The sequence below is a fragment of the Aulostomus chinensis genome, chromosome 12 (assembly GCF_037954235.1).
Source record: "Aulostomus chinensis isolate RoL2024-O1b breed Wild chromosome 12, RoL_Achi_v1.0, whole genome shotgun sequence".
Taxonomy (NCBI): domain Eukaryota; kingdom Metazoa; phylum Chordata; class Actinopteri; order Syngnathiformes; family Aulostomidae; genus Aulostomus; species Aulostomus chinensis.
This window is the reverse complement of record NC_141331.1, coordinates 11,122,080-11,145,683: the sequence shown is the minus strand read 5'-3', so window position 1 is coordinate 11,145,683 and position 23,604 is coordinate 11,122,080. Positions and strand designations below refer to the sequence as shown.

General features: G+C 41.7%; 2 protein-coding genes across 3 annotated transcripts in view; one reads left to right on the top strand and one right to left on the bottom strand.

Annotated features, from left to right (window-relative positions):
* scn1laa (sodium channel, voltage-gated, type I-like, alpha) overlaps positions 1 to 23,604 on the top strand; it is a 195,010-nt gene that overhangs the window by 138,862 nt on the left and 32,544 nt on the right. Inside the window, exon 5 of the mRNA XM_086220102.1 lies at positions 9,296 to 9,485. The gene's annotated coding sequence lies outside the window, so the exon portion shown is untranslated. The remainder of the gene's footprint in view (positions 1 to 9,295; positions 9,486 to 23,604) is intronic.
* cobll1b (cordon-bleu WH2 repeat protein-like 1b) lies at positions 4 to 23,559 on the bottom strand. Of its 2 annotated transcripts, XM_086220103.1 has the most exons (14): positions 23,196 to 23,559; positions 22,913 to 22,984; positions 8,886 to 9,050; positions 6,948 to 7,152; positions 5,789 to 6,014; positions 5,614 to 5,658; positions 5,446 to 5,540; positions 5,041 to 5,262; positions 4,835 to 4,958; positions 2,780 to 2,996; positions 2,602 to 2,690; positions 1,008 to 2,425; positions 608 to 743; positions 4 to 532 (listed from the first exon to the last, which is right to left on the bottom strand). In XM_086220103.1, exons 1-13 carry the CDS (start codon positions 23,234 to 23,236, stop codon positions 639 to 641), a joined length of 3,024 nt encoding a protein of 1,007 aa, XP_086076229.1. In that variant the 5' UTR covers positions 23,237 to 23,559; the 3' UTR covers positions 4 to 532; positions 608 to 638. The 2 variants fall into 2 exon arrangements, with proteins under 2 accessions (XP_086076229.1, XP_086076230.1); XM_086220104.1 differs by lacking the exons at positions 22,913 to 22,984; positions 23,196 to 23,559 and adding an exon at positions 13,776 to 13,918.

The following is a 23,604-nucleotide window of genomic DNA, read 5'->3' as shown; positions in this document are numbered from 1 at the left end:
CGGTTTAAATGATAAAAGCTTTATTTATAACAACACTGTTTGACAAGAACAACAGGTGTCATCTAATGTACTTATTATTTGCATATAGCTTAAAGAAAACTCTGTAACACTTAAATATAGATTTGAGGCATACAAGGAGCAGAAGTACCTTAGGCCAGGCCTTGTCTTTCCTACACATACAGTATTACTTAGATATATTTCAAGATAAACCCAATAATATTTAAACTCTTGAAATCAATTCAATAATTTATAGCATTCTTGTCATTTACTGCTCTTGTTCACTCACCCTTGTGATGCATTGAATGCAAGAAAATCATCACTCAAAAAAAAAAAAAAGCACTGCAATAAGCAAGTCAGCCAGGGCTGTTAGACGGGATGAAAGTAAACCAAAATACAGCAATTATTCATTATCAAAATACATATTTTTATGTACAATGCAGGAAAGAAACAGAAAAAGGAGGTAAAACAAAGGACAGTTTCTGCTTTTGTGCCACTGGATGAAGTTTTCGGGAAAAGCAGACTGGAGAATCTCCTGGAAATGAAAATACAGGATGGTTAGTGTATTTGTGTCATATAATATATTTCATACTGCACTGCAGTTTCTTACAGTAGGTCTAGTCTGAAGAATTAAGGCACCACTATGGGCTGCTCTCTGCTTCCACTTCAGCAACCTCATTTAAAGATGGAGGCTGGCCCTGAACACTGGTCAGAGGGCAGCCTTGGACACTCGCTACCTCATTGTCCTGCCATGACAGAGACATAATACATGCAATCATTGATAAAATAGCACATTGTAAAGGTATTTACAACGAGTCAAAGCGTCTAAAGAAATGTTCAGAAAAATGATTTTCTACTTTTATCAAAGAGAGTTCAACACAGATCATGGACCCAGGTCTACTGACTGTAGTTCCTAAGAGATTTTCAATCCAAACAATCTAGTTGTCAGATTCCGCTTCCATGTTTACTTCAATATTTCCATGTGGTTGTGCTCTGCTGTCAAAACTCACCTGAAACTTGAACACTCCGTGTGACTCTATGGCTGAATGGTGTTTTGTAATTTGAGAGACAGAGGTTGACACAGGTGACTGAGGTGACTTTGGGCCATGAGATAAGGACTGGCTCCTTCTAACAGCAGAGGACACTGCCTGGGCGAAGCGGGAAGGGGTGGCAGGAGAAAAGGGTCTAGGGGCGGCGAAGCTCCTTAATTTCTCCAAGCTTAACCCTACGCTCGGCTCTTTAGATGGTAGACTACTTTGCCTGGTCACTCGCATGATGGCTTCACTCTTGTCATCCATTTTAGGGCTCAGCTTAACACCAGTGGCCTCTGTTGTATCGTCTTGCCACAGCACAGGAGGGGAAAGAGGAGGGGGTGGTGACTTTGCTTGATGCTCTACGTGGCCAGAGGCAGGGATGGCACTGGGACCCTTCTCTGCTGCTGATGTTACATAATACCCTGGTGTTTTTTTGTGCTTTGGCAAGCGGAAAGAGCCAGGCTTAGGTTTAGTTGCGGGTGGAATTTTCATCTCCTTGACCGCTGCTGGGGAATCTGCTTGAGATGAGCCGTTAGCTGAGGATGAGATCTTGTCATCTGCTTTAGGGAAAACTGTGGGTGATGAGGGATGAATGGATTCAGATATGCTTCCATTGACAGTGCCTTGGGTAGTAGTAGTACTAGTAGTGCAAGTCAGTAACTCGTCCCTGGGTATTTTAGAATTTAGCTCACTTTCTTTTGAGACCTCCGTCTGTTCCTTGGATGCTGTGCCTTCTTCAAGCTGAAGAGGATCAATACTAAGTCCCTCTGGAGCTGCAGGAGGCGACTCCAGTGTCAGTGCAACTTCAAAATATCGCAGTTTCTCCAGAGATTTCGGAGGCACAATTGTGTATGTTGTCATCCCCACTTTAGGGATGTAGTCCCTTGTCAGCTCATTGGAAGGCTTCGGCTTTGGCTCAGAGTCTATGGCATAAATAGCCTTTGCAGTGGCGAGGGGTGTTGAGTCTTGACGTGAGGAGGTCTCTGAGGTGGGGGGTAAGGCATGCTTGAGGTCAGCAGGGTCCAGCTCCTCCGTTAAAGTAGCCATATCTTTCTTACTCGCTGATTCCGAGCCAGGTGCACTAGCTGAGGAAGGAACTTGGTCCATGTGTTGTGCAGGCAAGGGGAGTGGTGTGAAATCAGTTTGCACCTGAGCGTCCTCTCCAACGGGGCGTGATATGTTGGGAGCTGCTGGGCTCCCTAAACTGACAGTCTGCTCCTGGAGGGTTCCAGTGTTTGTCTGGATGGAGGCCTGAGCTCCTGCGTCCTGCAGCTCAGGCTGAGGCAGCGGGAGAAGGAGGCCACTTGGTTCAGTGCTGCAATCACTTTTTACACTTGTAGACTCTTCACTTACGGGCAGTTGGCTTACAGTTTCAACTTGACACGGGCCTCTATCTGCACAGAAAAGAGCATTTGTCATGTGAGACGAGTGTGGTTACTTTCTTTGATGAGCGCACACTTGCATATCACGGAAAGTATTACAGGAATATATTCTTGCCAACATATCTGCAGCTGCACACTGAAAGAATGAACACATGAAAATTCCATTTCCATTTATATTGAGAACCCACCAGTCTCTGCCAGTTCAGATTCGTCTATGCCAGCAGTTGTCCTCACATCAGTCAGAGTTGCAGAATCATTGGCTGAGCTCTGCAGTTGACTGTGAAAAATCATGCAAACGGGGAATTTAAAGTATTGCCAATACTGGTTCAAAAGCACAACTTCGAGGAGTGGTACTAAAGTTCGTACTTGCCATCTGAGGATAGATCACAGCTCTGATCTTCCCCAACGCCCTCCATGGACGTTATCCTCGCTATCGCAGTATCCGGGGATGGGGAGGGCAATGATGCATCAGCTGACAAGGTGAGGCTGCTGTCGTCTCCCTGGGTATCACTAGCAGTTGCAGACATTACAGTCGTCTCCTCTTGTTCCACAATCTCCCCCAGTGTGTTAGCAGCTGCACCTCCTGTAAAAGCAGAGAGAAGTCAAATCAGACACGGCAGCTGCAATGGCTTTGTAGTAGAGAGTAAGTAGATGCTTGTTCACACTTGTCAGGTCTACAAGCTGTCAACGGCAGCGCAGTACGCTAGCTAATAGGACTGCAGTAACGTAAATCAAATTTGCCATATCGCCTACTGCTATTTAAAGTTGCATGAAGATGTAATATCCACAACATGCTTATTGTGTGTCATAAAACTATTTTAAATTAAATATTGGGGTACTGCCTACACGTCAGATTCTACAGACTGAAACATCTGTGCCTGATATAGTTCACAACAAAAATCCAGAATTGGATTTCTCTCTTCGAAGTCTATTTGCTAAAGTTAGCCGCACGGACTACAATGCATACGTTATCGTCACTGGCAACATGTTTGAAATAATTGGGGGGGGGGGGGGGGGGGTTGTCAATGGGCCTGAAAGCAGTTTGGAGGTTTAAAACCAGCTGCTATTACCAGATTACCAGGACTGCTGCTCATTTTTACTACGCTTGAGTCAGGAACGCTGTTGCTGGCGGACCCCAAATCTGGCAGATTATCCTTTTATATGTGCCCACCATGAGACAAAACCTGAGCCTACATGGTATGAAAATTCAACTTTTAGGCATTACTTCTTCCAACCACAAGCAACTAACCAAAATAAAATATTTATCTGTGCACTGAAGCGTAACAAACATTCGTTCTTTCTTATACAACAGGTTGCTCTAGAGATTGAATCTGTCTTTAGGACTGTTTACATTCCTAATTTAGCACTCGGATGAAGTTCAGCACAGAAGTGCAAACAGCAAAAGGAATTTCAAGGCAACTTAAACAAAACTAGACTTTCTCACTACTGTCAGCCTGTGATCCTCATATCTAGCGAGCAGCGCAGGACTGTTAGACACAGCAGAGGAAATGAACCGTCAGGAGAATTTTCAGAGAATTTCAGCCGTGGACACCAAATATAAACTTCCTCTCACTTCTGTCAATACAAAGTGTTTGCAAAGACATAAAATCTTAATGGTAAAACATATGCATGGCAAGACAGCACCCACCAAAGGGAGAAAACTGTTTTTGTGATTTGGGTGAAATTGTAAGAAAATGTTGAAACTTTAAAAATCCCCTTTTTTTCGCTTTAAACTGCTGTGTGCAGGACGGGTGGAGCTTCCCTGGTAGGAAAAAACAATGACGCTCAGATATTTGTAGACAATTCCAGGAAAGTACATCCAAAACGTGTTAATTGTACTCAGCAAGGAGACATACTCAAGACTTGAAAATATTTTAAATATAGCGGGGAAAAAAACAGTTTCTAAAAACGGATCCATTTATTCTACATGTTAGTGCAGTTTTAAGCATTAATAATATTCCATATACCTCCACAGACTTTGCTACACCATTGCTTTCCGATTTGAAGTAGATGATTTAAATCAATAAAAGGTAAAGAGAAGATGGAGATGGAACATCAGCTAAGAGGAAGTGCTAATGCTTTAGAAAGACAGAACAAAGATAACCAGATGAATGTGTTCTGAGTGACGGAGGAAGGAAAGTGCAAGGTGAGACATAAAACCTCTTTCAACACTGTTCAGAAATGACCACTAGGGGGTGCAAGCGTCACATGAAACAAAGATCCTGCTGCAAAAGATTCAAAATACTCATTTGTCTTTGAGGCCAAAGCAGACCACCCCAATCCTCACAAATCAAATCACAGCGTAACTCAGCTGTGAAATTAAACGTAATGAACTGAACCTATGACATAAATAATCCCAGCAGTTTGTGAGTTCTGATGTGAGGTCTGGATTATGAGTTAAGCATGTAAACAAAGACAAACCTTTTTCGTCTAGAGGGACTGTGTCTTGGATAACAGCAGTCGGGGATTGGGGGGGTGGAGGCGCCTTGCGTTTGGTTCTCTTCAGTGAAGACTCTGCAGAGGACCCTCGGCTTAACCCGGCCATCTACACGACAAGTTCTATTATCATTGTCATTCTTCCGGAACATCTAAGAGTCTGAGCTGCAGTCGTCATTTGCTTCACTAACCTGTTCGCTGTCCAGTTGGGGTTCTGAATTTAGTCTCTGACGAGCACTGAGGTCCGTAGGGCAGCTCTGAGATATGAGGATCGGGGGCTGAGGTGCGCGTCTCTTCTTTGGCACGTCAGTTGGAGAGCTGAGCGGAGGTGAGTTGGTGCTAGGCAAGGCCATGCTGAGCGGTCGAGGTTTGCTCACAAGCACCGGAGAAGCTGGGGCGCTGGCTGTCACGGCCTTTAAAGAACAAACATCCAATCAGAACATGATAAGACGACTGTTCCCAAACAACATGGTGCACGTCAACCAATGGAAAACCAAAGTCAACAAACCTCCCTCTCAACATTTACTTTCTGATACAGTTGGATCTTTACAAAATCAGAGTATCAATGCAGTGCAGAAAGTCTCAACCATGCGTACCTGCTCAGATGTTTTCTTGCTTTTTCTAAACTTGCTAAAGAGACCTTTGTTTTCTTTTTCTTTCTGATTTTTATCTTTGCCAGGCGTGACTGCTCCTGAAAGAGCAAAGCTAACATTAGGCAATCAGCTTTGTTGATACACTATGTATAGTTTGCAAAACTCTACTACCTGAATGAGTTGGTGAGGCCGGACACATGGGAGAAGATGGTTGTCCTGTAGAGCCGAGACCAGGGGGATTTAAAGCTCAGACTCAGTGTATGCAACAATAGTACCACAAACACTGATGATCAATATGTTAAACTCAATAAAAACTCAATTCATGCATTGGGTTTTGATACTTTACCTCTGGTGTCTCTTGCATAAAGCTCCCTTATAGCGTAATCGTTAAGAGAACAGGATAAGTCCAAAGGGGCCAGTGATTGGACATCTCTCAGCAGAACTGTCGTCTCCACGTCAAATTCACATTTCTCGCAGATTGCTGGTAGGAGTTCTGCGAGGGGAACTCGGGGATTGACTCTTAATATTGTTTTCTGGGTTTTTTTGTAGTTAATCACCATCCGAACTGTTGCCTAAAGGAGAAGAAAATGATTAAATGTCAACACATATATCAAATATTCATGTTTTTACGCCAGTAATGTGTGTTGAATTGTGCTGTGAGCATTAGATAGTTTAAAGTTTTGTTCTACAGCGTAAATTACATCTGAGGAAACCACACTAAGGAGCTTTTTATGCAACTTAAAAACAGCAGTTGCTAACAAGTGGCAACAGATGTTGTTACTGACTTTAAATCATGGCAACTCCACTCACGCACATTTGGGGTAGTGTGTCCATAGTATAATGACAGCTTTGGATTTCTAACAAGTGAATTCATGCTTTACAAACTCAGAAAAGTTGTGTTCAGTGGCGGAGGTTATCGTACAACCTTTTGTTCACTACTGAGCTTTTTTTCAGTGGTTATTTGAAATCCAATATAAAAATCCCATTGCTTTTGTTGAAGTGATATCATGATGATGCTAACTTCCTGGTTAGAAGATAGCATCACATCCTGTGGCACCCTATTAATGTGGAATTACCTTGAAATTAGTGCAAATTAATCATTCCATCGTATGTCTGAGTTTGACTGCAAGATGTTGACCAGAGGCCATGAAGGTATGAAGGTGCACAGCAGAGCACCACTGCCCCCCCCAACCTACAGTAGAAGCTCATATGTACATGTGTGTGTGTGTGTGTGTGTATATAAGAAGAGCAACTCTTCATAAAGCCGATCCACTCTAAGTTTTGCTTGCTCAAAGAGATTCTTATTTAGAAATAAACTAATCTGAGATGTTCTTAATTCAGTTAAACAACTGATTCCTCTCACCAGTTTCGCAGTTCTGTATGACAATATTACACAGATAAATGTTTTATCTATTGACGCCTCTAAACTAAATACTAGCATTTTAATCTTGTGAATAACGTCAGGATATTTAATGACATTTTTATAGCTCTAATGTTTAACCTACTTCAGGCATTTGAGGCGCCGCCTTCTGATTTTTATCCTCGCCTTTTGGTTTCAGGATGATCTTCTCTGCGTCCAGAGTTCCAATGAGAGCATTGGGTTTAAGCTTGATGTTGTGCCTGCTGGCGGTGACTAGTTCTAAGGTGTAACTGGACGGGTTCAGGTGATACTTGGCACAAAGCATCACTAACAAATCCATCAAGGGTTTGCTGAAAGAGAGAAAGAAAGACACAAAGAAAACCAGTTCATTTGTATAAAACCGTGCCGGATTTGTGAATGTATTCTTTCTCAGTGAGTGCTCAGTTTATTTGGTCATTGCGCACTGAGGCTGCAAGTGTGTGTGTGTGTGTGTGGTGTGACATTACAGAGCAAATCTACAGTAGCAACATACATGAAGCTTTTGTGAAACCCTGATTAAAAAAACAACACAATACCTTATCCTTGATCCTCAAAATAAATTGTTAACTCTGCTGTTGTGCGGGCGCTAACAACTGATTCAGAGGGAGAAAAAGAAGCTCAAAAATGTGAGTGTTAATCCATTTCTCAAGGGATTGCTTTCAACTATTTCTCAAAAGGTTAAGGTGCAAAAGATACCAGCGAGTGAATCTTTGTAAACAAAAACGAAAAGATAAAGCTATCTTAAGTAAACCGTGCTGACGTAAAGTCGGAGCAGCCGGACTGAGCCAACTCCACAGAGGGCACCTTGCTCTGAAAAACTGGAGGGGAAGTTCCTACGCGTGTCCATGTAATTGAGACACACAAGACATTTTAGAAAAATAAAACTTATTTGTATGGTTTAAAGCAGCTACCAGGACTTTCCAGACAGTAGATATTCACAATGTTCTCTAGCTGTGCATGTTCTAAAAGTCTGTTTATGTTCATTTCCCCACAAAATCTCACAAAAAAATGACTCACCCCTAGTGTTATATAATTTTAACGTTTACTACAGCATTGCATGTTTCGCCCTTGTAAGTTATTTATCTCCAATAGTCACAAATAACTTGCATATCCTCATCGCTACACAAAAATAAATAGTCTGTGTTCTTCTTTTGCTGGTTCCAAATCAAATCAATGAGTTTTATCCCAGCGGATCAAAACAACGGGGTTCATGATGTCTTCATTCTGGTAAACACTGCTGTTCTTGGCCACACAGGCAACCCAAAGTCATCAAGTTCATAGTAGTTTCTTTAATAAAACAGCAACCCAGTTTGAGTTATGACAAAAAACACAAACTCCACCTAGGTGACTCCATCAACAAGGAATTGACCTGAATTTGATGACTTAATATGCCATCAATCCCATGACGTAGTGTTTAAATGGAACACTGAAATGTTTAGTCTTAACTTAGTGTACGGAGCCCCGGAGGGGACATCAAGAGGGAAAATGATCCATAGGTTAGAAAAAAATACTGTATTTAGGTCATTTAGGTCATTGAACATCTGGGACAAAGAAAATGGAATATATTTATTTTTGAGATTGACCTGGAATACGGAAGACTACACGTGCCATGAGGCAATAAGTCCCGGTCTTCAGACAAGTGAGGGACTTAGCGCTGAGGGAAACACTCATCACAAAGACCTCACGACCCTCACTGATCAACAATTTTAAATTTCATTCCTATTAACTGTCTCAAACAAAGCCTCTAAGAATATTACAAGCTGTCCAGGGTCCTTCAGTTGGTTGCCAAACTGACCCTGAAATGCATTCATAGATTGCTAATCCATGAAAACTGCTGTGTTGCCAGTGGGATTTTTTTGTTTAGGTTTTTTCAATTTTTTTATTGTCAACCATTGTTTTTTTTCCGTCATCTTCGGGTCTCATCTAGGACTCTGGCTGCAGCGTGCTTCATAAATACATTTTAATGATCCGAGTGAGAATTATCTTCCCATCCAAATGTTGTGAACTGATTTGTTTGGGAAGTTCCTGCAAGTTCTAACTGTACCTGCCGTGAACTGAGGTCATCTTCTCCGCACCATCGGGCAGCACCACCACCAGAGAGAGGTCTTTATCAATCAGATTCTCCTTCTGGTCCATGGTTAAAAGAGGGTTTCCTGGGTACCACTGCTTCAGTCCTGGCGGGGATGGGGCTTTGCTTTTGGTCGACACCCTGTTGTTGAAAACAACAAATTATCTCCATGGCTGTTGCAAAATTTTGGGAAAATTCTGATTCTACTTTGAAGCAGTCACACAATTAAACACTTTGTGAAAGGACTTGGAATGGTTTTCTATGTGTGTGCATTCCTTTAAAAAAAAAAAAAGTGATTAGAATGTTATTTGCTTTCTTAGACAATAATGTGATTGAAAATCAAAGTGCAGCAGATAGCATGAAAGGAATCCTTTCTTCCTCCTCAGGCTTTAGAAAGCAGCGAGTCTATTACACGGACGAGCTCAAGTCTACTTTGCAAACAAGTCACAAGACAACCAAGAGGACAGATTTACTCAGTGAGCCTGAAGAAATGTCTGAACGGAAAAGACACTGGAGAGAGAGACCGATACGAAGATTTCAGCTTCAGTTACTATAGATGCTGGCTTTAGAGGTCTGGTAAGACTTGGCTTTGTAATGCAGTGCGTATTTACTTAAACAGCCCGTGATGTGTTGGTGAACGTCACTTTGTTGCTACAGGGATTTGGTTTCACTGCGACTAAAACTTTTCAGTTTTGAAGTGCAGTTTCTAGTGTTTGTCTAGACATTCATGGAAACTGTGTCAATAACATGTGGGAGAGAGAAGTCATGTGAGCGTCACACACAGGCAACAGCACACACAAACACTCACACACACACACACACACAAAACAGGAAATAATTTTGAAACACTAGACATATTACTCATCCTGAGATCTGTATTAATTTAGCCATCTGTAAGCCTTGAATGAATTACAAAAAAAAAAAATGCTTTTTAAGATATTGGCAGCCATTCTTGAGAGGTAGTGAATGAGAAACTTTGAAAATTAATTATTTGAATTGAACACCAACATATTCAAAAAGAGCTGTAGTACGTGATGTTTCTTTTCATTGGTGTTACTGCTTCCTTTAAAAGCTGCAGAGAACTACAGTTTGCAAAAATCACACTATTTTACTGCGATGCGACGAGATTAAAAAAAAAAACAAAAACAAAGGAAAAAAATAAATCACCCCTTTTAAGAAGCAGTCGAGTTCCACATCATTACACAGATAAAGCAGGTTCCTGCAGACATAGTGCCCTGAATTATAGCCTGTAAAGTCTCATGTGGGGGCACAAAGGAATCTGAGCAATGCAAGGTCACAGGCTCCACTGAGGCACGTCTAGCAGGGGATTATTAGCCTTGGTGTGGGGGTGGCTGTCCTTAAACACACGGGCTGTGACATCTATGAAAACACACACATACACACACATACTGTCGTCCGGAGGTGCGCAAGTCATGAAGCCACCTCACAGTTTTCGCTGCGTTGTAAATCATGCATACGGAGTGAAAGATGTCAGCTCTTAGGGTCTTTTTTTTTTTTGTGAATGCTCTTTTTAGTTCGAGTTGGAAACGAATTAATTCACCAGTTTACAGCCGTTACCATCATCACAAATACTGTTGTCCTCATTCACTGAAGCAGTTAGGTTCTATTTCTTCCTCGTGTTATGGTCTTAGACCTTAAAGTGACTAGTAGCATATTTACTATCTGTTCCCAGGGGAAACTATAACTTTTTGTTGCTTGTTTTATTTTTTTTTATTTTTTGGCAACATGCAGCCAAAGATCCAAAAGGATTCAAACTTAAGCTGCAAGATTGATGGTGATTAAAAAAAAAAAAAAAATTCATTCCTCAACGCCGTCTTATTTCTGACAAAGATTCAAATCCAACGGCTTCCAAACAAGCAGTCCTACATTTGCTCTCAACAAACAACAATGCGACATTATCCCACATGATGCAGGAGAGGAGAGACCGAAAGACAGGAAAACAAACCCAGAGACGCTGGTGATTAATAGTAGGGGGGTCAAAGTTATCTAAGGACAAATAGAAATGAAAAAGTGAATCCAGAAGAAAATCTGGTTGATGGTGATGAGGAAGAGATGAAGAATCTAACCAACAAGGAGGAGGAACCTGGAGCGCAAGCATCACCTTCAAATGGTTTTGTTTATTAAAGTGCAATATCTCTGCTGATGTTTCGAACCTGCAGCAATTAATGCAGTAGTTAATCAGACGAACCTAGATCAGCGGCTACTTTCATAACTGATCAATCACTTCAGTGGTTTTCCAGCAGAAATGTCAAACATTTGAGGGTTTGAGCCTGGGAAATATCAGGAGTAGTTCTTGTGTCAGGTATGCCAGGAAATGAAGAGTACTGGGTTGTTGACTGTTGGACAGACAACAGATGGACAGTTGGAACTTTTTTTCAAAATTTCTTTCACCATTTACTTCATGGTTCATTGATTAGGACGAAAATAATCTGCATATTCATTCATGCTGAAAATAACTGTTCGCCCTACACACTGTCAGTAGAGAAGGGATTGACATATCCTGCTGTTAGGAGCCTGTCTGTGATTGGCTGGGATTTGGGGAGGCAGGATATAATTAATCAGTGACAACAAGAGAGTATTGACCTACATATTACGCACACCGTTGCGAGTGATGAAAACGAATATACATTTTTCTCCTGCACATGGATTCAACCATGAGCTAAAGAATAAATAATAATTATTACATTCTTTAAAAATGGCACATCAAGAACTCCTGAATTAAGACAACAAGCTGAAAGATAATGATTTTAACAAAAATATTCAAGACATTTCTGCCAATTAGCTCCACTTTTCCTCACACCTTTAATGAGTCAGGGGAACCCCAATGACCATCGATGTGTTGGATAATCCACATTATTGTTCCGTATCGCTTTGAGGGCTCTTTTTCCGACCTGATCCACAAAGATGTTGAAACATGTACATGATGTGTGGTGTTGCACTTGCTGAATGACCTGATACTGTATTTCCCGCCTGTGTGCAGTTGATTCAAGTGTTTTGTTTTGGAGCCGTGGAAACCAGCAAGTGGATAGGATAGAAAATGAGATGGTGCGTTTAGGCTCCACTGATTTACAAAAATGGACCCAAGCAAAGGAGAATTTCAAAAACTGAAAACAGAAAATAGCACCCCCAGCTGAACACGTTTTGGCCCATATAGACTGTCGGGACATGGGAAAGCCCTTGGATGTTCACCAGAGTCTACATGTAGCTTAGCATGTATGGGTAAGTGGGTAACCTGTAACTGCATCACTGTAACAACATGGAACAGAGCAAGAAAGAACAAGAAATATAAAATCAATGCACAAATGTCACCAGGGCAGCTAAAAACACACCCTCCCACATGCTAGCAGGGTCTCTCTGGGTACAAAGTCTTGATTTCATGGATCCGGCTGTTTATTTGGCAACAGGATTATAATTCTTTAGCACCGTGTCTTTTCCTTTTCCGCACATTCTACAACTGCTGTATAACTAAGCTTTGCGCGTAAATTTATTTTATTCACATCAGGAGGCATTTGGCTTTAATTACCAAAATAAAAGCACTTAAACTGTGACTCCGGGCCCTCGTGTTCAGGGTTTCTTTAGGTTTTACAGCTGTGCCATCAATGATTTCACCTTGAGCAGGTGACAGACGGGACTGTTTTGGGGTTTGTTTTGTTTTTTTTAACCCTCCAAGTCTGCATATTGTCAACAGTCCAGCTGCTGCGTTGTTGAATGAGAAAAGACATGTCACAGCTTGACAGTGCTGACGCCTGGCTCACCGGGTTTCCCTGGGAGGTCTGACACTCACAAACAAGCCCATTCAACAACACGGAACATGCTTGACAGACATGATAGCAGACAACCGGGAAGTGACACGCCTGCTGTCACTACGCCCGCTGATCAGTTTCAGCCCATAATAAATCTTAATCATCACAATAAATGCTGAAATAAATATGCAATGGGGTTCGTAACAGTCTTTGGTTCATAAATGCTGCACGATATAATGTTTGTTTAACTGCTGCCGGCATTCGATTTGAATCTTTGAAATGTTTCTCTGCTTCATACCATAATGGGAAAATACTACAATTCTTCAACTGATAGATTAGATTTTAACTACACACAGGGCAGCATCATATCCAGATGCTGCTTCTCTTATGAAAATACCTGGCATACTTTTGTTCTTACGTGTGAAAAAAAGGACAAGATTGAGCGAGAAAGGGAGAGGGCGAAGAAGAATAGTGGTTACACTACATTATTCTAATCAGGAAATGAAAAAAGGGGGCACATCAAAAGACCCTACATTCCTCTGTACCCGCTGGCAGCTGGCGGTTTCTCACCTTCAATATCATTTTTTCCATCCAATCAGTTAAAATCCCCTCAGGTAAATCATTGCGCCGAGAACAACACAGCGACTGGTTGGTGGATATTTAACTTTCCGTTGAGTTCTTGACAAGGTGACAGTTGAGTACAAATGCCTACTGTGGTATGTTAGCAGCTGCTGTGTAGCTGGATGGCCCCTTGGGGAATTGTAGGCGGTTTATAAAGAAACAAGTTTTCAAAAGGCACTCCTGCTAACTTTCAGATAGCAACAACAATAACAAGAAAACAGTTCAATTCTCTAAATCACAGGCAGAAGTAGTAGCATTAGTTTGTGTGCTTCTCTACTGTACTGTACAGGCTCCAACATGCCAAAGTGCAGCAAGTCCCATACACCCACCACTTGAAGTCAAAACACATTTCAGCCTCTTCTACTTTAAGAAAAGTGACGGTGTGGCTGTGCAGTGTAGTAGAAAGAAGCAAAAATTAGGAGAGCAGGTGTGACAGACCTGCTTTTCCTCTCAGTTTGCCAACAATTCATTCCACTCTTACCTCTTTAGTTGCCTCTGCTCAGATAATTTCCATGGTGCCGTGTATCTCCCATGAGCAGTCAGACAGATTAAACTATCAGTACAAGCCTGACAAGGCCCACCTTAATGCCACGCCCAAGCTGTGATATCAGACATCCGTCTCCTCCACCTAAATCCTGTCGGTCGCCTCAGCGCGTCTCAGTAAGCTCCAGCGCATGTGCGTCAATAGCACTCCCCCGCGGTCGTGAGCAGAAAGGTAAGCAGCTTTGCTTCCCTGTGCAGACATGAACCTGTGGGTGGGGCCAGTGGAGCAACAGAGCACTGCAGCACGTGGCCTCACATAGCTCCGTGTCTTAACTGTGCAATCCGACTGAAGAGGTTTGCAACCACAGTTTTTTGGAAAACTATAAATGCTTCATTCAGGAAGATACTGCAGGTCAAATAAAAGTATTAGTTGTGTTTTGTTTGCTGTTTAACTGAACCTTTACGAGCAAGTTTTGAGCCAAGCTGCTACTCCAACTAAGAACATTTGGATTTGCTCAGACTTCAGCAGAATAGTAACCATGCTGAATATCAAAACAACTAGTAAACACTGTGTGTCATTGTCAGCTGGTGCAGTAGAAATAAAGCAACTCAGTGCATCTAAGGCAGATAATAGAGCAGTCTTGCCGTACACTCACTACAGTGTTTACTGCATAGGTTAAGAGCCCAGATATGATATCAGCTCTGTTAAAGTTTGGTTCAGTATATATAGATAGGTTGCATGGGAGCAGTGAAAGAGCAGGGAAGGTGGGTGACCCGCTAACTATAGCTAGTGATTGCATCATGCTGGCTAAAGTTCATTAATTTGTCTACATCAGCCTTCTAAGGGATTCCTGGTGCTTGCCCTGCAGGAAAACAGCATCTCCAACAGGGACAAACGCGCTTGAGCTCCATACCATAGGCTTTATCTTTGCTGTAGCTTGACGTCCACCTCCCTAGAAATGGAACTGCACATCAGGAAACACAGACAGCTGCTAGAAGTCCGCTTCATAGCAACAACATTTCCTCAAACGCATTTCAACACCATCTCGACAAAGGTACACTAGATCCAGCTACACCCATGCGAAAGACTTACAGTGGTGTGGGGCATAGGCTCCAAGGTGACCCCGCATACAACTATAAAACAGACCTTAGTCCAATCAGATCTTGAACAACTCACTCAGCGACTTTTTAGTTGGTGATGAAAGTGGTCATGAGTTCACGCATAACGTTCTTCCATTTGCATTTCTAATCACATTTATTTGGCTTGCAGTAAAACCTCATGCTGCCCTTAAACAATCGTTCTGGGTAGGAACAAATTCTGTTTCATTGCAAAACAAAGATACAAAAGTCACTCCATGTAGCTCAGGATTTATCACAGAGTAAATATGTTAATTCGCCATGATACAGTATCTTTCAATCATGACTGAGGCTTAATTCCAGCCATTCCAGAAATGATTTGATTATCACAGCAACAGAACTGAGGGTCTTCTCATGGGGGTAAGACATACACGTAATCCTCTCCACTAAATTTAATCAGCTTGTTCTCCTGTGTTTGCCTTTCATAATGGAAAGTCAACTTTTGAAAGCCACACCTCAGGACTGACTCACTCCTAAATCATGTTAGAAAACTTGTCAGTTGAGCAACGATACTCTGACAAACAAAAGTTTTCCAAACAAGTAGTTCCTCTGTATAAAGGTGGACTTCTCTTATTTTTAGCTTGCCAGCATTTGCTTTTCCTAACTTTCGCCACACAGATGAGCATATTTGAATGAAAAATGTATTAATTACACACAATTTTACGTGACATGTTTTAATTTACTTTCAAAATAAAATTCTGCAGTAACACAATATACTCCAAAGTAAAAAAAAAAAAAAGACTGCTTGGCAAGCAGCTACTGGTTAGCGTAGCTTACTTTTGACTTTTGCATGTCATCCAATTGGGATTTTTGTCACAGATGTTACTAAACCATCTTTCTCTCAATTTTTTTTTTTTATCCTGTGCTCCCTGAAACAGTCACCCTCATGGCACTGCTGAAACTAATGTGTGTGACAAGGTACTGACACCCCCAGAGCAAGATGGTTGGGACTCACTTCAAGATGGTTGGGACTCACTTCAGCTGATGCAGGTGTCCAATGACATTTTCTGCTTGTATATATGTGTTTGAGTAACATAATGGGTGCTCAAGGTCCTTACTGTTTCCAAACTAGGGAGACACAGAGATAGGCCTCCGGGATGTGCATCCCTGCCTGGACCGCTACTCCAACCTCTGATTCCCTAGGATTTTGCTACCTTCAGACATGTGGAGTGAGCTCAGTGAGGGTCAGAGCAACTCAGAGAAAGAAAAGGAGTGTCTCTTTCCAGAATATAAGTTGGAAAGTCATTTTAAAAAATGGTTTATTTTTGATAAACAATTTTGAAAGGGGGGTTTTGTTTTTTTTGGCACACCCTGTAACTGTGCATACTCCAACAGGTACATGGTAAACTGACAACCCAGATAGTTTCGTCCACTATCTGGCACTACTCGCATCCATGCTATCCTCTTCAGGAGCCACCATCGCTGTCCTGGATGGACGGTTGTGCTGTTGTCCCACCTAAACCGTGCTCCCTTCTCCCTTAAGGGCGTTGATTGGCAGAATCACATTTGGTGAGGACACATGAATGTGACTTGAAGCCCAATAAGATGAATTCTCATGTTATCTCACGAAATCCAGTTCCCTTGCAAGTCAAGGTACATGAACCAGAGCTTGGGAAGCATGGACCTGGAGTAAGAAGCCTGACTGATATGGAAACAATAAATCAGACTTTCCATAATGAGGTGATTCCTTGACTCTTATCAGCAGCTCTCCACTTTCCCTAAAGAATGTTTTACTAACACCAAATACCATCGGATGATAAAGAGGTTAAGTGGTGAACGGATAAGTTGGGTGTGTGGGAGCGGGCAAGAGGGGTGGAGTTAAGGAGCTACAGCGAAGGGGTTGATCCCTGAGGAAAGACAAAACACAGGGCCAGAGCCACAGCTGGTAATTTGGTGAGAGGTCACTCACAGTAAACACAAGCCTTTTAAAAAGGGGGTCTGGAAAGGCCATTACTTCATAAACCGTGAGGGACGGAAAGAGATTAGAGCAAAGTACAGGGACCCTGTGAGAACTTCCCACTTCCTATGTGTATAGTTCATTAATTCAGGCAAAACAAAAACATTTCCCACAGTATTTTACAGATCACAAAAACAACATTTTCTAGAATTTGTTGGAATTCTGAGTAAGGATCATTATTACTTTTTCAATACAGTATCTAATATCCGTTTGTACAGTAATGATCCACTTCATTTCCATTCAGTATTTTTACTTGATCATGCGCTTCTATGTCGCACAGTTCCTAATACCACAGAACGGCTGAGGCAAGCTACAAGGTCAGTATGTCTGCCAAACATTTAACGTAACGAGATTTGAGATCAGTTTCTTTTACAACGCCTCAAACAGCAGGGGTCATTCTCGAGTGCACACTGACGTCCGCTACAGCACATTACCCTCAGTTTATCTCAAAGGTTTTAAACATCGCACTGGAACAATCTTGTGGTTCTACATAGAAACATAAATTGACAAAAATAAGGAAAGAAGAAAATGCCTGCTTCTCTTTAAGCACAAAAAACCCGGCAAAGAAGGTTAAAGACGTTGCTTGCAGGCATTTATTTCCACGAAGACAATAGCTCAAAGAAAGTAATTACAGTCTAACCTCTAGTAACTTGGAAAAGCTTGTTTTTTTAAGTGAGAACTGACATTTAGATACAATAACTTGGTGAAAGAGAAATTTCCCCCTCGAGCCATCATTGTAAATATCCAACAATGTCCTTTCATCTGAAACAATGCAGCTTTGGTTACAGTTGGACATCTTTCAAAAGCATGCCAGTCTGCTTTTTTGTCCTTCGCTCATCACATGACCTGAGGTTTCTAAAAAGAGCGTGCAAACAGTGTTTCCTGACTAAAACAGGTACATGCAGTATCTTATTTACTAACTTACTTAATTGTTTACGAACAGTCAAAAACAGAATATTCACTTTTGTGTAAATCTTGGAAAACACCCTCCTAACCACAGTTGTGTGTGCAACTGTCCTGGTGTTTAAAATCAAAAGGTCAGTGAGCAGATTTTTCACCATTTCTTTCTCATTTACATCCTGAGATGCACTGAGATGTGAAGGACTGTGTTTTCTTCTGTTGTCTGTAAATGTCCAGCATGCAAACTTGAGTCTTAAAACTATACATTTCTCATGGACATTTATCAGTTGAGACTGTCTTTATTAATTTCTTGTTGTATTTGTGCAGTTGTGTTTTTGTTGTTGTTGTTGTTGTTGTTGTGAGGGTTTCTTCTTCTCAGGCCTCTCAAGGGAAATAGATTTTAATCTTGATGAGACTGTTTGATTAAAAATAAAGTTTTACAAACAGCAATCAAATTCCCACTAATTTACCATCCTCCCCAGAGAGAGAGAGATACCTTCCTCTCCTCTGTGTGTGCATTAGCTCACATCAGCAGAGCTCACGTGACCGCTAGTTAGCTTAGCACAATCAATTGTAGAGGAAAGTTAATTTTTAGCATGCATCCACCCAAACAGTCTTTGCCAGGATTAATACAACTACGGGTTTGCATAACATTCACTATGAAATAATTTGTAAGATATAATTGTTGAATCAGATACATTTGATGCAGGGCCTCAAAACTCCAGCCCCCCAAAAAAACATTTGTCAACAGCTACAAGAGCTAGGAATACTAATGGCTGACAATTTAAGGGAGGATGAGGATGATGACTTCTGCAGAGGAAGAACTACAGAATTTAAACGGGCAAGATGGAGGTATGCTAGCCTGCCCATCCACTACTATTCATTGTGCTAAGCTAACTGGCAGTCAGCAGGTCTCTATGGGTCTCAGCTTTCTGATGGGCACACAGAGGGGAGAAGTGTGTATCTTCACTCTCCTTTCAAACATTTCCCATGGAATGATGGAGTTTGATCAAAATTTGTCAACGACATGTCCAGAACAATACTGAGCTAATGTTTGCATGCTGCCAGCGGCCCAGAGCGGTCTGCAGGATTTAGAATCTACAATTTGATCCCGATCACTTCCAACAGTTACTCACTTGTTCCTTAAAATATTACATATCTTTCCACCAAATGTCATCACAATCCATCCACTCCTTTTTTTTAGACATCCCGCCGACAGAGAACAGGCAGACACCTCCTTGGTAGAGAGGGTGAAGTAAATTCTGAGTGTAACTACGGTTCCTGACTGCATGTTCGCTTTAAATGTAACTGAAATATGTACTTCAGTTCCAGTTGTCAATATCCTCTGAAACGGCGGCCAGCTCTTTGCGTCCGTGGGGTAAGTCAAGCGATGAGACACGTCGCCTCATTTTTAGTCTGCTATGATACCATATCCAACACCAGTGTTGCAACGTCAGTTTGCACAAACATCTGGACATGGGGTGAAAAGCGCAGGATTACAATATGCACATGATGCAATCTAGAAGAGAGCCATCAATGCCCCCCGCACCCTTTGTTGCCCAGCTGTCATTTATGGAGTAACTGCTTGTCGGCTTGTCAGGCTAAACAAGTCAATCAATGCTAGTTGTAGCTCACTAATCTCTGTATATCTCATCTAAACTAAACAAGCACTGATAATCGAGGTCAAACAAATTCAGATACATTTCTTCCTTTGTCACGTAACATGTTGGAATGTTATTGCAGATAAGTTCCTATTAGTAGAACACAAAGGACTAATTCATGCTTTGCTCATTCTGAATATTTCACAGGCTGAGAGTGGGAGGCAGCTAACTGTCATGGCCTGGATGAGTGCGTTACAGAAACAAAGAGGGCTCAAACCTTCAGCCACACAGGAGCTGTCTGGAAAACGCTCCTGCGCGCAATATTAGTAGTAGATGAATGCATAATGATAATCATATGGATGAGATGAAACTAAAGAAATGTTCGGTAACTACTAAAAGTGTGTTTCCTAATGCTCAGAAGCGTCATGTGGTGGAGTATTTCACTGGTATTTACGGTCACTGCGTTGGCTTCAGTGTGGTGACAAAGACGAGCCATTCTTCCCTGCTTCTGGATCTTAGCCATTTTGACTGTTTTAGTCCTTTGAGGCAGAAAGCATCCATGAGATGAAACATCCCAGTATTCAAAAAGACACTCCAGCTCATTCCCACAGCAAGCACGCTGTGTCTTAATGCTGATTTTCCTCTCGCTTTATTACATAAAGTGGGTGGATAATCTTTGAATGACACCCTTTATTCTTGCTGTTGGATTAGAGGAGGTCGGAGTGAGCTCTCTGAGGGCAGCACAGACTCTGATTTATATATTTTCCTGACTGCAGGCAGCCCCGTTGTCTCGACTAGCTATAAAATGTGGTTTAACTCAATATGCCCACTTGCTTTGAGTACTTGAGTTTGATCAGTGACTCTTGCCATAATTTGGTCTGTGGCCTCGTGAGCAGCTGTGCCCTTGGACTGCCTGCATGTCTGGAAACAGCTGTGGGGATTCACAATACCTTAACTAATTCCATATTGTGCCCTGAGGAAAGCCAGCCATGTGAGATCATCGTTGAAGGTGTGTCCAATTAACGGGGCCAGATCCACACACAGCACTTCAACACCCACGATGAATGAATGACTGTGAGTCTTGAAGATATTCACTTTTATTAAATCATATTATTATAATTACCTCTGCCAAGGAGGTTCTGTTTGTCTTAACAGAATTATGCAAACACTACTGTACTGATTTCAGTAAAACTCAGTGGATGGGTGGAGCATGGGACCAATAAGAACCAGTTCCATTTGGGTGTACATTTGAACCACTGACACAAATTATTCTAACATCTCACATCCAGGGACGGGGAAGTTATTAAACTGCCCCGTCCATTTGACTTCATCTGGTTTTCACATCGACAATTTTGCTTTTCAAACTCTTTTTTTGTTGTTGTTGTTGTTGTTGTTGCTCAAATTTGTCTTCTTTCACAGAACTAAACAGAAACACTCGCACATCCTCCAACTGTCTCATCGACTCCATGTCAAGCGAGAGCAGCAGGGAAACAAAATAAGGACTGTTAAAACTCCCATTTTTGACTTTATATCAAATGTCTTCAACAGACTCTCCAGTCTCTCACCTTGTAAAATTGACTTGATAGCAGCTATTAACGGAGTTATGGAGCGAGTAAGATTTGAAATTGAGTGACTGGTTATTTAATTAGCGTTTCTAACAAGCCATCCGTTAGAGGAGAAAATCCCTGCCAACACTAACAACTCTGGAATATCAATCTTTCCATTGGTTAAAGTGGCCAATCATATTCTGAATTTCATGTTTTTCAATGGAACATTATCATGAATAAAGATGGTGTGAAGGAGATGTTGCATCTTCCATACGTGACCCCTGGACAACAGAATCAACATGCATAAGGAATGTAAAGGTTTTTATTCATTTCTTTGTTTCTTTTCTCACTGGTAATCCTGTAAGAAGTAACTTTATCCAACACATGGTTACAATATTAGAGAAATAGTCCCAAGTTCAAGAGGTGTCTCTCAATGTCTCCCTCAGTCGTAGCTAAGCAGTTAGCATCACCATGGCAACCTCTACCTGCAGTTGTAGCCTCCAAGTTGGTTCAAATCAGCTGATCAGACCACGTCTCTGATATCTACGGTGTTTGCCAAACATTAACTGGCATTTCTTTCAATCTCACTTTGGGACCAGTTGACCCTGTGCAGGAAGACTCTGCTGATAGTCTTATCTTAAAACGTACACGTTTTGTTGTTGCTGATGATTATTGCTCCATACAAAGACTTTTCACAAACACGTGGCAGAAAAAGAAACCCTTTCCTGTAATTTTGTCATGACTGCATCATGTTAAACAATATATGTGTATGCAAGTGTGTCAGCCATCTATGAGGCCTGGAGAACAGCCCAGCCCAGTGTGTCTGCCTGGGTCACTACAACAAACACAGCATAGATTTGGGGAATCACATGAAATCTTAACATATGACTGCACTTGCGACAGGATTTTCAGAAGTTGTGGTTTGTTGGCTCCAAATAGAAGAAGCTACAAATAAAGACAGACGGCATGTGCCTTCCCTCACACTCCAGCAGTTTATAGAAGAGGGCGGTTTACTTTTCCAAATAACAGTCAAACCACAGAGAGATTTAGGCAGTCTGCTACTCTGCACTGCCAGGGAGCGTGGCCGTGCTCCCAGAAGAAATAATACTTGTGAAATATGACTACAACTCACACCAAGAGTGTTTTTAGTAAACTGTATGCCTTTATGTGATTTCCACAAATAGGAAATGACACTGCTGTCTGCAGGGCAGGGCTGGAAACTTTACATAGTGACAATGTTGTGGAACACTGGATTGGAAACTGCATCCATCAAGAACTAATATTCTCCATCTCACCTTTAATTTACATTTCAAAAACTAAGCAGATCCTGTTTGAATGCCATAGGAGTGAGTAGTGACACTATTTAAAAAGAAAAAAAAAGGCTCTGGAAACTCACTCCTCCTTTTTAATGATTCCAACCGCTGGAATAAAGCAGCAGCTAGCTGACATCATCTCCCCCGCACCAGAACTGATGGGAAATTCCATCATGTCATATACTCAAAGCAATTTAAATGTGATTTTTCTTTGACTATTGCACATGACAAATCTGCATTTTACAGAATATCCATTTCAAGCATTGGGGACACATGACTTTCATGAGAAAAGAAAAAAAAAAAAGGCTCATCAGAGACAGAGGAGGATGAATGTTGATGCTTGCAAAATACTTCCCATGACCTCAACATATGGTCAAAGTAATTTCTCACTGAAACTCCAAGAGCAGGAAATGGGGGGGGGGGGGGGGGGGGGGGTCAAAGGTTGTTCAACGACTGGTTGAGATGTGGTCATTGGAAGAAATATTTAAGTTGAATATACAAATGCTGTTTCCAAACATCCACGATATTGGTTATTTCTGCCTAGATTTTACATCTGATTTTATTTATATATATATATGTATGTGTGTGTGTGTGTGTGTGTGTGTGTGTATGTTTAAGCCATTGTCAACCCCACAGATGCTTCAGCTGGTGAATTAAATGACAGTCAACAGGCTACGTACCTCGTACCAGAGCCCCTTGGATGTGGTTGTGATCCATGCTCATCCATGTCTAGGTTAACAAAATCCTTCGGACTGGTCAGAAACAAACAAAAGCAACAATTCATTTTGTTGGTCAACGACTTTTATAACGTTGCAGTCAAATCTGCTGTTTCCAAGCGGATTCAAAGAGGCGAAACACTTGTGGGCGAATCCCTCGTGAGGTCATCAGGGGTTTTTTTTCCCCAGTTTTATGTCCCCTTTTATTTTATTGGATATATAAAAAAAAAAAAATCTAGAATCCTACCTTAAATGCAGATGGCTTTCGAGGCTGGTTTCAACTTCCATGAGTCTCCAAAGCGATTAGAGTCGGCGGTAGACTTCCACAAACCCACTTAGTTCAGATAGAAGATCCATCAGTTCCTCCTTAAGTTCGATGTTTTGCGCTGTCTTCACGCAAACCATTCTTAGAGCGCTACGGGGTTTTCATCTCCTCTCTCTCTTAAACTGACATATTTAAGTCGTTTTCCCCCTGGCATGGCAAACAACTATGCCAACTTTTCTCAGCACATCCAGGACTCTACATCGCAGCATTGAGCTGGAAAAGTGGGGCGTCCCTCGAGCCAGTTTTCCTTCCGTCCATCCTGACGGGGCGGTTCGTGTACGAGTTTACATCGTGGATAACACGCACGTAAGGAAAAGCAAGACACAATGTA

Coding starts and splice junctions, on each gene's coding strand:
- cobll1b (XM_086220103.1), bottom strand. CDS start 23,236: ATGGAAGTTGAAACCAGCCTCGAAAGCCATCTGCATTTAAG. Junction 7,153..8,885: donor ATGACCTCAGTTCACGGCAG/GTACAGTTAGAA, acceptor TCTCTCTTTCAG/CAAACCCTTGATGGATTTGT. Junction 2,691..2,779: donor GATCTATCCTCAGATGGCAA/GTACGAACTTTA, acceptor GATTTTTCACAG/TCAACTGCAGAGCTCAGCCA.